Source organism: Myxine glutinosa, chromosome 8, assembly GCF_964187855.1.
Source record: "Myxine glutinosa chromosome 8, kmMyxGlut1.1, whole genome shotgun sequence".
In the NCBI taxonomy this organism is placed as follows: Eukaryota; Metazoa; Chordata; class Myxini; order Myxiniformes; family Myxinidae; genus Myxine; species Myxine glutinosa.
Window position 1 is genome coordinate 101,035,252 of NC_136268.1, and position 14,241 is coordinate 101,049,492.

At 43.9% G+C, this 14,241-nt stretch overlaps 1 protein-coding gene across 1 annotated transcript in view; it reads right to left on the reverse strand.

The window, feature by feature from the left end:
• Positions 1-1,141: 1,141 nt before the first annotated feature.
• The window catches only part of NSMF (NMDA receptor synaptonuclear signaling and neuronal migration factor), a 66,640-nt gene continuing 53,540 nt past the window's right edge, over positions 1,142-14,241 (reverse strand). Inside the window, exon 14 of the mRNA XM_078783978.1 lies at positions 1,142-4,334. Within this exon, the coding sequence (XP_078640104.1) occupies positions 4,234-4,334 (101 nt within the window). The 3' untranslated portion in view covers positions 1,142-4,233. The remainder of the gene's footprint in view (positions 4,335-14,241) is intronic.

Consider the following 14,241-nt stretch of genomic DNA (forward strand, 5'->3'; position numbering starts at 1 on the left):
AAAACATTGCTTCAAAAAGGGGACCGAAAAACAACAACAACCACAGTTCCCGAAAAAGGCCAACCCCCGCTTGCGGGGAAAAATGGCCTCTAAAGGTGGTTTTTTTTTTTTTTTTAGTAGACCAGAAAATCACAACACAGAATCGCATTTCATCAAAATCATCCGTCCACAACTTTTTGAGATATTCTGCTTGGAGTTTGCAAAAAAGCACCGAAAGGACTCTCAGACTGTGAGAAACAAGATTCTGTGGGCTTTCATGTGTCTTTCACTGAGGAGAGGCTTCCGTCTGGCCACTCTGCCATAAAGCCCAGATCGGTGGAGTGTTGCAGTGATGGTTGTCCTTCTGGAAGTTTCTCCCATCTCCACACAGGATCTCTGGAGCTCAGCCAGAGTGACCATCGGGTTCTTGGTCACCTCTCTTACCAATAGACTTACAAGTCTTACAAGGTCCTTCTCCCCCGATTGCTCAGTTTGGCTGGGCGGCCAGCTCTAGGAAGAGTCCTGGTTGTTCCAAACTTCTTCAATTTAAGAATTATGGAGGCCACTGAGCTCTTCGGAACCTTCAATGCAGCAGAAAAATTTTTGTGGGCTTCCCCAGATCTGTGCCTCGACACAATCCTATCTCTGAGCTCTGCAGGCAGTTCCTTCGACCTCAGGGCTTGGTTTTTGCTCTGATATTCATTGTCAGCTGTGAGACCTTAAATAGACAGGTGTGTGCCTTTCCAAATCATGTCCAATCAATTGAATTTACCACAGGTGGACTCCAATCAAGGTGTAGAAACATCTCAAAGATGATCAAGAGAAATGGGAGGCACCTGAGCTAAATTTCAAGTGTCATAGCAAAGGGTCTGAATACTTATGTAAATGTGATATTTCAGTTTTTTCTTTTTAATAAATTTGCAAAACTTTCTAAAATCCTGTTTTCTCTTTGTCATTATGGGGTATTGAGTGTAGATTTATGAGGGAAAAAATGAATTTAAACGATTTCAGCAAAAGGCTGCAACGTACCAAAATGTGAGAAAAGTGATGGGGTCTGAATACTTTCTGAATCCACTGTATATACATAAAAAAAACATTTATATATGTGACTGTGTGCACACATACATGCATTTGTTTATAAAGGAAGACACGTGAAACAGTATATTGTTTTATGTATTTATATTACAATACAGATAACAAATGAACAAAATCCTTTCCCTTAACACTGCTCACGTAGCAAGCTTACAAACCAATAAGGAAGCAAAAACTAAGGGTCTCATGCCATGAGCTGACATCAATTTGCTTTCTTCCTGTAAACCTTCTTCAGTAGATCTTTACTGGAGGTACTTTCTAAAATGTAATGGGTAACAACTGAAAATATAGAATGAGTACACAGCGATGGGAATCAAACTTAATTTTAACTCTTATCATAGCCAAATGTATGTAGCAAGACATTACACCAAAAACATCACACAGTGCCTCTCCACAAGGTACCTATTACTTTTCGGTGGAAATTTACATATTTTAATGGGATGTAGCAAAAAAAAATGCTGAACGTTTCCATCAAAGCACTCCGAGTAAGACTTCGACAATCACTCCAATCCTTGATAACAGGCTTCGTCCTGTCCCATTGCAGGGGAAAGTGGCACTGAAATTTACAGGTTACTCGGCTCACCTGATGGCTCAGAAAACCCAGTGGCTGATCTAACCTGGTGGCTTAGAAAACCCAGTGGCTGATCTAACCTGGTGGCTTAGAAAACTGAGTGGCTTATCTAACCTGGAGGCTTAGAAAACTGAGTGGCTTATCTAACCTGGTGGCTTAGAAAACTGAGTGGCTTATCTAACCTGGAGGCTTAGAAAACTGAGTGGCTTATCTAACCTGGAGGCTTAGAAAACTGAGTGGCTTATCTAACCTGGTGGCTTAGAAAACTGAGTGGCTTATCTAACCTGGTGGCTTAGAAAACTGAGTGGCTTATCTAACCTGGTGGCTTAGAAAACTGAGTGGCTTATCTAACCTGGTGGCTTAGAAAACTGAGTTGATAATCTGATATGGTGGCTCAGTGCACCCGGTACCAAATCCAACCTGGTGGCTGAACTCAACTGGTGTAATCCCTCGTCACCTGGTGGCTCATCTAACCTGGTGGTTAATCCTACCTGGTGGTTATTTTAACTTGGTAGCTCAGCTAACATGGTGGTAAATATAACTATGGGTGGATAATCTAACCTGGTGGCTCATCCAACTTGCTGGCTCAGCTAATCTGTTGGTCAATCCAACCTGGTGGCTAATCTAGACAGGCAGCTAATCCAACCTGGTGGCTAATCTACACAGGCAGCTAATCCAACCTGGTGGCTAATCTAGACAGGCAGCTAATCCAACCTGGTGACTAATCTAAGCTGTTAGCTCAGCAAACCTGGCGGTTCATATAACTTGGTGATTCAACGAATGTAACCTAGTGGCTTAGCTAATCTGGTGGTACATCTAACCAGCTGGTTAATATAACTTAGTGGCTCAGATAACCTGGCGGGCAGCTAACCTGGTGGCTCATCTAACCTGGCGGCTCATCTAACCTGGCGGCTCATCTAACCGGGTTGCTAATCCAACCTAACAGGGTGGCTCATCTAACATGGTGGCTCATCTAACCTGGCGGCTCATCTAACCTGGCAGCTCATCTAACCTGGTTGCTAATCCTCATAACTAATCCGACTTGGTGACTCGTCTAACCTGTATATTACAGCTGAAAACCAAAATGCTTGATTCATTGCAGCTTTAACTCACCAACATATTCACTTCGAGTAAAGATTCACTGTTGCATAATCCTATTAAAACCCATACCAAATCAATTGTGGATGTGCTTTCTCCCAGGAAAACCTACAAAACCCCCCACATCTCTATATTACTGTCAAGTATCCTTAATGTGGGCAAAAGCAGAGAACACCTGAGACGAGGGTCCGTAATTATGTCGATACTGTAAGGATGATATATGTTCGAGGTATATATTTGGAGTCAGTAAGAATGTGAGAACCCTTACTGCGGTTTACAAGGTAAAACGTGTGCTCTTTGTTGGTGCAGAGATATAACAAATTATACAATACAGTGAATATTTAATATGAGTACATTTCACAGTATCGTTTTCTCTACTGTATGTATTTAACTAATCATCAAAACATATCGATTATATCATTGAAGCCTTAAACCAAAAGGTATATAAGCTAAGTATGGTTAATATGCAGATTATTTGCAGGTGTGATCATAACAATAATATCGAATTAATTTATGGCATAATGCTACATTTGATACGAAAACCTCTTCCGAGAAATGCTGATTAGCACAAAGTCGGCTGTTATTCCAAGAACAAAACACTGGCAGGTAATGGGACACCGTGGCAGCAGTCAGTCCGTTTTCCTACCTGTGAGCTACCATTGCAGCAGTGCTGCTCTTAGTCCCTTCCCTTCACTATTTTCACTTTCCATTGCCAACAGTAAATAAACCCAACGAACCTCTATTGTGATCATTGCGAATAATGATCTGCAATAATTGCTCTTTATAGACCTATCAGCTAAGTTAGTGGCGCATCGACCTCTCAGGAGACCAAAGTTGAACTCCCACCTGTACGTGAGGATCATAAATGTGAGACCTCACCTGGCCGGGCATGACCCAGCAGCCCTTCAGCATGAAGCAAACGCCCTATGTATTAATGGTGGCAAAGCACCTTGTTAAAATATTCAATAAAGTGTCGAAAAGCTTCTCAAAAATACTTTTGCATCGTTCAGGTATCATGCCAATGAACATACCAATCACCTGCACTGTTTTACCTACTTGGCCAGTCTGTTGAGTAGCTAGCTCTGCCCCATGGAACCAAGACTTCCTCTACGACCCACTTACCATGGGCTGGCTCCTGTCATTTCACACCGGCTTCTTGCGGCAGCAAAAGGCCACCCATAACAGGCATCTGCTATAGGTGGCATCTGCTATAGGTGGCATCTGCTATAGGTGGCATCTGCTGTAGGTGGCATCTGCTATAGGTGGCATCTGCTATAGATGGCATCTGCTATGGGTGGCATCTGTTATGGCCACCCATTTTACGGCAGCAAAAGGCCACCCAAAACCCACGTGTGCTGTTTAAACCAACTAAGGCATGGGTTGGTCATCCTTCAGTCTGCAACACCACAAAGGCCGTCAGCTGGTAGCAGGTCGAGCTCTGCACTGCTAAATGTGTGGAAGAATAAGAGATGGAAAGAGCAGAGATTGTCAGCTCAGACGATGTCATCAAAGTTGTTGGCCATCCGTGAGTGTTGGCGCACCCGCCACAGCTTGTAGAGGCGTAGGTTAAAATACGTCTCAATCATCTTCTTGCCTGTAGAAAGAAGCAAACAGTTGTACTGTGGCCGTCCATTAAAAAAGACCATGGAACAGGGGGGCGTGCATTATATCAGGACACTCGATGTTGGTGGAAGACAGGTGTGTGTGTCTTTCAGTTCACACCAAATGTATTTGATAAACGAGATGCTTTTCGATTCCACATTGGAGAAATGCCTTTCTCAGACAGCAACGTTCATATAAAGGTATACTATGGTACATCTGCAGGTGACCTTTAGACCTTCGGCACCTCCAGACCTGTAACTACTGTCCGAGCATACTAATTAGACCTTTAGACCTTTTAAACCACTTTAAATTATTTTAGATCCTTTGGAACATTTATGACTCTTTAAACCCTCTTAGACCGCTTAGATCCACTGGCCCTTTATACCTTTTAGATCCTTTAAGACCCTTTTAGATCCCTTAAGATCATTTTAGACCCCCTTTGACTCCTGAACACATTTACACCCTTTAGACCACTTAGACCCCTTGACCTTTTTTGTATACATCGTCAAGGCTCGTGGAAGAGCCAGTACATTTTAGACACATATTCCTTTTCGACACATTTGACCCCTTCAGACCCTAACTGCTATTGGAAAATACCCTTTAGATCTTTAGACCCCTTAAGACCCTTATAGACCTTTTGAACCACTTTGAACTACTTACTTTGAACCACCTTAACACCTCTACACCCATAGATCTGGAGACCCATTAGAGCTCTTTAGACACACATCACACAAACATCTATAGTCTTCTCGCAATTTACAAAATATACTTTTTCAACAAGTGATGTGCAATCTCCACCGAACCGGAGGGTAGGTACTCTGCTCGGTTGAACAGAAATTGCATATTGGGTCACTGAATTGTTTCACCAATCAAAACTGAGAAGCATTTTTTTTTTCAGGCCAAAAGCTCAAATAGCCTAAGGTTAAGGGCATATAAAATCATTTTCATCCGATTCACTTAAAATTTGAACAGGATTTGCACATTGGTTCATCAGAAATCAGAACAATTGTGATCTAGCCTTTTTGACATGTCAACGGTTTTCGTGACATTATTTCACCCCATAATAATGAAATGGGCCTTTCTGTAAATTTATTATTATCATAGCTCGATCATTTTTCAAGTTATAAAATTGAAATTTAAGCAGCTTATTTATACATGTGTGTAGTATATGTGAGGAAGGTTTGGTCCAACTTTGTCAAAGGTCAGAGGTCAACGCTATCCAAAACATGTAAAACACATATGAGGTCACAATGAGAAAATGTATCAACCAAATATGTTTTGCATAACATTCAGTGATGTAAAACACTTGCTGGGTTAAATTTTCGAGATTACCAAATTGTTGTTTCCATGGCAACTATTGTTTATTTGGATTTTGTAAATATTGTGCTATGCACATCTTTCTTGTTTGTTTGTCTGTGAACAGGATATCCCAAAACGTTGTGGATGAATTCGGACCAAACTTGGTGGACAGGTTGGGTGTGTGACGAGGACAAATTGATTTGACCTTGGCGGAGGATCCGGATCCGATAATATTTTAAGTTTTCTTCACCATTGAGTGATAGGCTTTGATATAGGTGATAGACACGGTAGTGTAGGCTACCATGTCCGACCTTGAGGCATTGTTTTTCTCTCAGCAGTCCGTCAATTGCGCTGCAATTACTTACTTTCGTTCTCTGTTTTTGTCCCAGTCTTTCACCCTAGACTTCCTTGTTTAAAATCTCAACTAAAAAAAAACAAAAAAAAAACACATTTCCTTCTCTGTTCTTATTCGTTTATTCGTTGTTCTTATTTGTTCGTTCATTCTTCGATCACGTGTTTCACCCCCATTTCCATTTTCCATTTCTCCAGATAGTTTTCACTGCTCAATTTAAAAATGTTTAAACTTTCCCCTGAAGAACTGTATTCTGTCGTATATTATAACACCTTTTTCTTCTTCTTCTCTAAAAGGATGCTTTCGACTTGCTCACCAAATCTATTCATTCCAAAAAAAAATTCCATCTCTTACAGTTCCTCTTTTCTACATTCCCGAAACTCTCCTGCATTCCACCCCTCCTTCAGCGTCCTCAAATGTATTTTTGACTCGAAGGTCACAAGAAACCCATTTTGCAAGAAATGTTCGTTTCCCATTAATCGTACACTTTCTAAAATCCAATCTCACCCCTCCCCTCCAAATCTTCCCCATCACCCCTTCCCTCCAAAACTTCCCCATCACCCCTTCCCTCCAAAACTTCCCCATCACCCCTCCCCTCCAAATCTACCCCCTTGCCCCTCCCCTCCAAATCTTCCCCATCACCCATCTCTTTCAAATATTCCCCCTTGCCCCTCCCCTCCAAATCTTCCCCATCACCCATCCCTTTCAAATCTACCCCCCTTGCCCCTCCCCTCCAAATCTTCCACATCACCCCTTCCCTCCAAAACTTCCCCATCACCTCTCCCCTCCAAAACTTCCCCATCACCCCTCCCCTCCAAATCTACCCCCTTGCCCCTCCCCTCCAAATCTACCCCCTTGCCCCTCCCCTCAAAATCTTCCCCATCACCCATCTCTTTCAAATTTCCCCCTTGCACCTCCCCTCCAAATCTTCCCCATCACCCATCCCTTTCAATTCTCCCCCCTTGCCCCTTCCCTCCTAAACTCCCCCCACACCCCTCCCCTCCCCTCCCCTCCAAGACTCTCCCTCGCTCCTCCCCTCCTAGACTCCCCTCTCACCCCTCCTCCTCAAAGCGTCCTCCCCACTCCCTCCCCCTTCCAACTTTCACCTTCATCTCCCCCAACCTTCTGCCTCGCTCTTCCCCCTCCTCAAATAACACCTCACTGTGCCTCACCCAATCACCATCAAACCTTTTGTCTGCCCCATTCTTCCCTTTCTCCAAGCTATTCTGAAATCTCTGACACACCTTCAACAGCTCTCCCTACCACTTCCTCTTCTTCCACATCTTACCCTACCCTCCCCCCCTCCCCTCCGTTCTGTATCCGATGCTCCCCCTCCCTCTTCATTAACGGTATGGACCTCAAACATCCGGGGCCTTCGCTCAAACTTGACTGATATCTCCATACAGGTTGCTTCTGACAAACCAGACGTGATCTGCTTAACAGAAACTTTCCTCCTTCATGATGCCTCTGATTCCTTGGTATCTCTCCCAGGTTACTCCCTCCTCCAGTATGATAGACCTGAGCCTCGTCATGGAGGTGGGGTTGCTATGTTTATAAAAAACTCTCTTCCTCACTCGCCCTGCACTGCCCTCTCCACCTCACCCCCAGGAATAACTTTGGCTATGGCTTCCCCTTCGCTCCCACCTTTTGTTCATATGTGTGTTGTACCGTCCACCAAACAGTGATGACTCCATCTACATCTCGCTGTCTGATAATATGGACCAACTTCTATCTACTCATCCCAACTCTCTCTTCCTCATATGTGGTGATTTCAATTGTCACCATGCCAGTTGGCTGGGTGTGGGTACGTCTCTCACCAGCCATGGCTCTTCAGCAAAGGACTGGAAAGCAAATCCAATGGAAGGAAATCTCGTTTCCTTTCACAAAGCCCGAAACAAGTGTGTGTCCACCCTCAGGAGAGCCAGGAAACAATATCTCTCCGTTCTCAAGACCGAACTCTCTTATCTGTCTCCCTCTTCCAAATCCTGGTGGCATCTGGTCAAATCTGTTTCTGGTGTTTGTTCCCCCTCCATCCCCTCCCTCACCTCAAATGGCTACACGGCTGACTCCGCACGTGAAAAAGCTGAATGCCTCAACTCTGTGTTTGCCTCTAAATCTTGTGTCCCAAACCCATCCCTCTCTGTACCCACCGTACCCAGTCGTACCCAGCTGCTCCTGGACTCTGTGTCCTTTCCTCCTGACAAGGTGGAAATGTTTCTGTCAACCCTCGACTCTGATTCTGCAACTGGACCTGACGGCATCAGCCCACGGGTCCTAAAATCCTGTTCTTCCGCTCTTTCACTCCTTCTCTCTGTTCTCTTCACCCTTTCTTTTGCTCAAGGTCATCTGCCATCTGCTTGGAAATCAGCAAACATCACCGCTTTGCACAAAAAAGGTGCAAAAACAGATCCTAGCAACTAAAGACCAATCAGCCTTCTCCCAATTATCAGCAAAGTCATGGAATCCATCATTGCTTCGGATATGAAATCTTTCCTCTTCTCCAATGGCTTGATCTCTGATCATCAATTTGGTTTCAGACCTGGTCACTCTACTCTGGACATGCTGCTTCTGCTTTCTCCACAATGGATGGAGGTCTTCAATGCCAAACAGGAAATTAGAGCTGTCTCCCTTGACATATCACGTGCCTTCGATACGGTCTGGCACCCCGCTCTGCTCACCAAACTCTCCTCCTTTGGTATCCATGGAAATCTCCACGCATGGTTGGTGGACTTCCTCTCTAGTCGTAGTCAACGTGTGGCCCTGAATGGGTTTCTCTCATCTCCTCTTCCTGTTCAGGCTGGAGTTCCCCAAGGCAGTGTTCTGGGCCCTGTGCTTTTTCTGGTCTTCATCAATGATCTCTCTGACTCTCTTGAAAATCCTCTCTATCTCTTTGCTGATGACTCTACTCTCTGTCGCTCCATTCCTCATCCCTCAGATCGGCAGTCTGCAGCCTCCTCACTCTCTGCAGACCTGGACAAAATCACAGTCTGGGCAAACAAGTGGAACATGTCTTTCAATCCTGACAAATCTCACACTCTTACGATGTCTCTCCAAAAGGACCGACTGGACAACCCTCCCATCCACTTTCTGAATAATCCTCTCCAAAAAGTTCTGTCACTCAAGCTTTTGGGTCTCACTATCTGCCATGATCTTTCCTGGGAAAACCACATTTCCAAGTTGGCCTCCAAAGCCAGTCGACGACTGGGCATCCTTCATCGTGCGAAGTCCTTCCTTGGCACCTCTGAGCTCCTCACCACATACAAAGCTTTCATCTGAAGCTTGATGGAATACTGCTCTCCCCTCTGGGCTGGTGCTCCTGCCTCACACCTAGGTCGGCTTCACGCAGTAGAAACCAAAGCTTTCAGGATCATTGGTATCTCCCGCGATGAAGCTAACTCCAAGGGCCTTTCACTCACTCACCGCAGGCAGGTTGGTGGTCTTTCCGTCTTCTACCGACTCCTCTCAGGCCTTGCCCCCCCCCCCCCCCCAGCTCTCTCTGGGCACTGTCCCCCAAATATTCCTACAGGTCGCACAAGATGTGCCTGCAACCCTCTTATGGTTAAACTGCCAAAATCAAGACTCTCTGCTCACCTTAACTCCTTCATTCCTCTTTTCTCCCACCTCTGGAACAAACTCCCTCACTCTCTTCAATCCCACTCCACCCTCCAGGTCTTAAAAACAGCTGTTCACCACCATCTCTTATCTTCCCCCATCCAAAACCTTGATCTTTTCTACCCCCGCTAATTTCAACCCAAATCCACTTTTTTGAAATACCAACTTCTGTCCTGGAAGTCCTTGGTGTCCTTGTGTTTTATACTTCTCCCACCCCCCCCCCCCTTTCCCACGACTCCTCCTCCCAAGCCCTCTCCCTCCCACACATCTCCCTGCTCTCAAATGTTGTGTTTGTGTGCTTCCCCTTCTCTCCCCATCTTGTCTTCCACTCCCTCTTTTTATATATTTTGTTTGTCTGTTTCATTTGTTTGTGAAATAAATGTTAGCTCTTTCACGAGCCTCGATTCTGTATACAAAAAAAAAAAAAAAAAATAGAGCCAAAAACAATATACACAGCACGATATCTCAAAAAGTTATGGACGGATGCGGACGAAACTTGGTGAACAGATTGCATGTTTGCCAAGGCCAAATTGATTCAACTTTGGTGAAGATCCGTATCCAATAGTTTTAAAGTGGGTCTTCACCATTGAGTGATTGGGCCAAAAACAATAAACATAGCACGATATTGCAAAATGTTGTCGACGGATTATGACAGAACTTGGTAGATTAGTCGGGTAGGTGACAAGAACAAGCCAATTCGATTTTGGTTCATCTCCGGATGCAAAGCCGGCCTATCAGTGGGATACAAAAACGTAAACTGTTCAGCCTGGCAGAGGTATGTGCTCTACCAATGTCGTTCCAGTTTGTTTATATACTTGTCTGCTGATTTGTTTATATAAGCTTCAAAAACTAAAAATACACTTCTGAACCAAATGAAACCAAATTTTGAATGTTGCCTAAGGGTAGCATATCTGGGGGATATGCCCAAGTATGGTTTCTGCCTGTGTAGCATATCTGTGGGATATGCCCAAGTATGGTTTCTGCCTGTGTAGCATATCTGGGGGATATGCCCAAGTATGGTTTCTGCCTGTGTAGCATATCTGGGGGATATGCCCAAGTATGGTTTCTGCCTGTGTAGCATATCTGTGGGATATGCCCAAGTATGGTTTCTGCCTGTGTAGCATATCTGTGGGATATGACAAAATATGGTTTCTGCCTGTGTAGCATATCTGGGGGATATGCCCAAGTATGGTTTCTGCCTGTGTAGCATATCTGGGGGATATGCCCAAGTATGGTTTCTGCCTGTGTAGCATATCTGTGGGATATGCCCAAGTATGGTTTCTGCCTGTGTAGCATATCTGGGGGATATGCCCAAGTATGGTTTCTGCCTGTGTAGCATATCTGGGGGATATGCCCAAGTATGGTTTCTGCCTGTGTAGCATATCTGGGGGATATGCCCAAGTATGGTTTCTGCCTGTGTAGCATATCTGGGGGATATGCCCAAGTATGGTTTCTGCCTGTGTAGCATATCTGTGGGATATGCCCAAGTATGGTTTCTGCCTGTGTAGCATATCTGGGGGATATGCCCAAGTATGGTTTCTGCCTGTGTAGCATATCTGGGGGATATGCCCAAGTATGGTTTCTGCCTGTGTAGCATATCTGTGGGATATGCCCAAGTATGGTTTCTGCCTGTGTAACATATCTGGGGGATATGCCCAAGTATGGTTTCTGCCTGTGTAGCATATCTGGGGGATATGCCCAAGTATGGTTTCTGCCTGTGTAGCATATCTGGGGGATATGCCCAAGTATGGTTTCTGCCTGTGTAGCATATCTGTGGGATATGCCCAAGTATGGTTTCTGCCTGGGTAGCATATCTGTGGGATATGCCCAAGTATGGTTTCTGCCTGTGTAGCATATCTGGGGGATATGACAAAATATGGTTTCTACCTGTGTTGCATAACTGTGGGATATGCCCAAGTATGGTTTCTACCTAGGTAGCATATCTGGGGATATGCCCAAGTATGGTTTCTACATAGGTAGCATATCTGGGGATATGCCCAAGTATCGTTTCTGCCTGGGTAGCATATCTGGGGGATATACCCAAGTATGGTTTCTACCTAGGTAGCATATCTGGGGATATGCCCAAGTATCGTTTCTGCCTGGGTAGCATATCTGGGGGATATACCCAAGTATGGTTTCTACCTAGGTAGCATATCTGGGGATATGCCCAAGTATGGTTTCTGCCTGGGTAGCATATCTGGGGGATATACCCAAGTATGGTTTCTGCCTGGGTAGCATATCTGGGGGATATACCCATTATGGTTTCTGCCTGGGTAGCATATCTGGGGATATGCCCAAGTATCGTTTCTGCCTGGGTAGCATATCTGGGGGATATACCCAAGTATGGTTTCTACCTAGGTAGCATATCTGGGGATATGTCCAAGTATGGTTTCTGCCTGGGTATCATATCTAGGCTAGGGGATATGCCCAAGTATGGTTTCTACATAGGTAACATATCTGGGGATATACCCAAGTATGGTTTCTACATAGGTAACATATCTGGGGATATGCCCAAGTATCGTTTCTGCCTGGGTATCATATCTGGGGGATATACCCAAGTATGGTTTCTACCTAGGTAGCATATCTGGGGATATGCCCAAGTATGGTTTCTGCCTGGGTATCATATCTGGGGGATATGCCCAAGTATGGTGTCTACATAGGTAGCATATCTGGGGGATATACCCAAGTATGGTTTCTACATAGGTAACATATCTGGGGATATGCCCAAGTATCGTTTCTGCCTGGATATCATATCTGGGGGATATACCCAAGTATGGTTTCTACCTAGGTAGCATATCTCGGGATATGCCCAAGTATGGTTTCTGCCTGGGTATCATATCTGGGGAATATACCCAAGTATGGTTTCTACATAGGTATCATATCTGGGGATATGCCCAAGTATGGTTTCTACATAGGTATCATATCTGGGGATATGCCCAAGTATGGTTTCTACATAGGTAGCATATCTGGGGATATGCCCAAGTATGGTTTCTGCCTGGGTATCATATCTGGAGGATATGCCCAAGTATGGTTTCTACATAGGTATCCTATCTGGGGATATGCCCAAGTATGGTTTCTGCCTGGGTAGCATTTCTGGGGGATGGGGATGAGGTTGAGGGGGGAAGGGGTCAGGATGCCCCAATTTGCTTTATGTAAATGTGTATCACATATCACCACCCTGTGGTACCTGGTATTACAAATGATAATCGTACATAAATAAAATTTAAACAACTTAATAATCTGCATTACGGTGATGTTGAAATCAGAGTGAGAATAATGCTTATTTTTCAAATGTTTAATTTCACTAATTTTAAGCTGACGTTCACACCAAAGCATCAAACACTGAGGTTTGCAGTGAAGCAGAAGTGATTTTTGCTCGCACCATATATAAGCAGCAAGGTTGACTGACGAAGGTGATGTTACCTGACTTTCAAGCAGATGGAAGATGACCTCAGGCAAATTGATAGAGTGAATAGAGCAGAATGTTTGTGAAGTACAGCATGCTATATTTTGATTTAACCCATCAGCAAAGCAATGGGGAAATGTCTAACACAATATATATAGTAAAAATATTACTAAAACATTTATATAAATACATTATTAAATATAGGTATTAAAAAAACCATTTTCAGTCATTGCGAGGAGACAGTGCAGCATCTAGAAAATCCGTTATAATAACAGTTTGCGTATTTGAATTACAATTTGATTCATTGGTAAGTGGGTGGACGTGCTGGATGGTGGACATGTTATCTTTAAGGCAAGGGGTGCATGATTTAATGTATTATCATATAATGGAATGTGTGATGAGAGATCAATTCTGTGATAATATATTAAACCATCCACCAAGTAAAGTTTGAACAGTGGCATTGCATTACTGGATTGATTGACTGTTTGGATGCAACTGAGTGGATCCATGACATAGGTTGTGGATCCGCCATTTGGAGAGGTTCTGGGAATGAATGCTGCCCAGTTGATGATCCGGGTGGTCAGGAAACTAGTTAATTGCTTACAAGTTAAGGTTCTTACTTCAGGAAAGGGATCTATATTTTGAGGTTTACAACTTAAATAAAGTTAAATATAGACTGTTGTGAAATGTTGTGAAATCAGGAATAACCGATACTGTACAATTCATTAATAAGATTGTAGTATTGTTAGATGTGTCTATATACTATATGTGTCTGTATGCATGTGATAGAATTGTGAGGAACAGAAATGACAAAGTGAGGTATGTGTGTGCGTGTGCAACTAGATGTTCTCCACAATCACACCACAATCACTGCTCTTCACAATCACTATGCCCGAGCATTCAACAAACTTTTCAAAGAGGAAAAATCAATGGATGAGTGGCTCACGAAGGTAACGCCTGGTTCATCCAAAAATCTGAAGAAACCCATAAATAACACTCAAATGCCAACCAATAACCTGTCTACCAAAAACAATAAAAACTTCCACTGGGAGTCATGAAAGAAATGATGTACCACCATCTAACGCAACAAGGAGGCCTCGAGGCAGTACAGAAGGGATGTAAGAGAGGATGCTACAGAACAATCGACCATCTACTACTAAGCAAGGCCCTATTCGAAAACTGTAAAAGAAGGAGAACCAAATTGTCCACAGCTTGAATAGACAAGAAAAA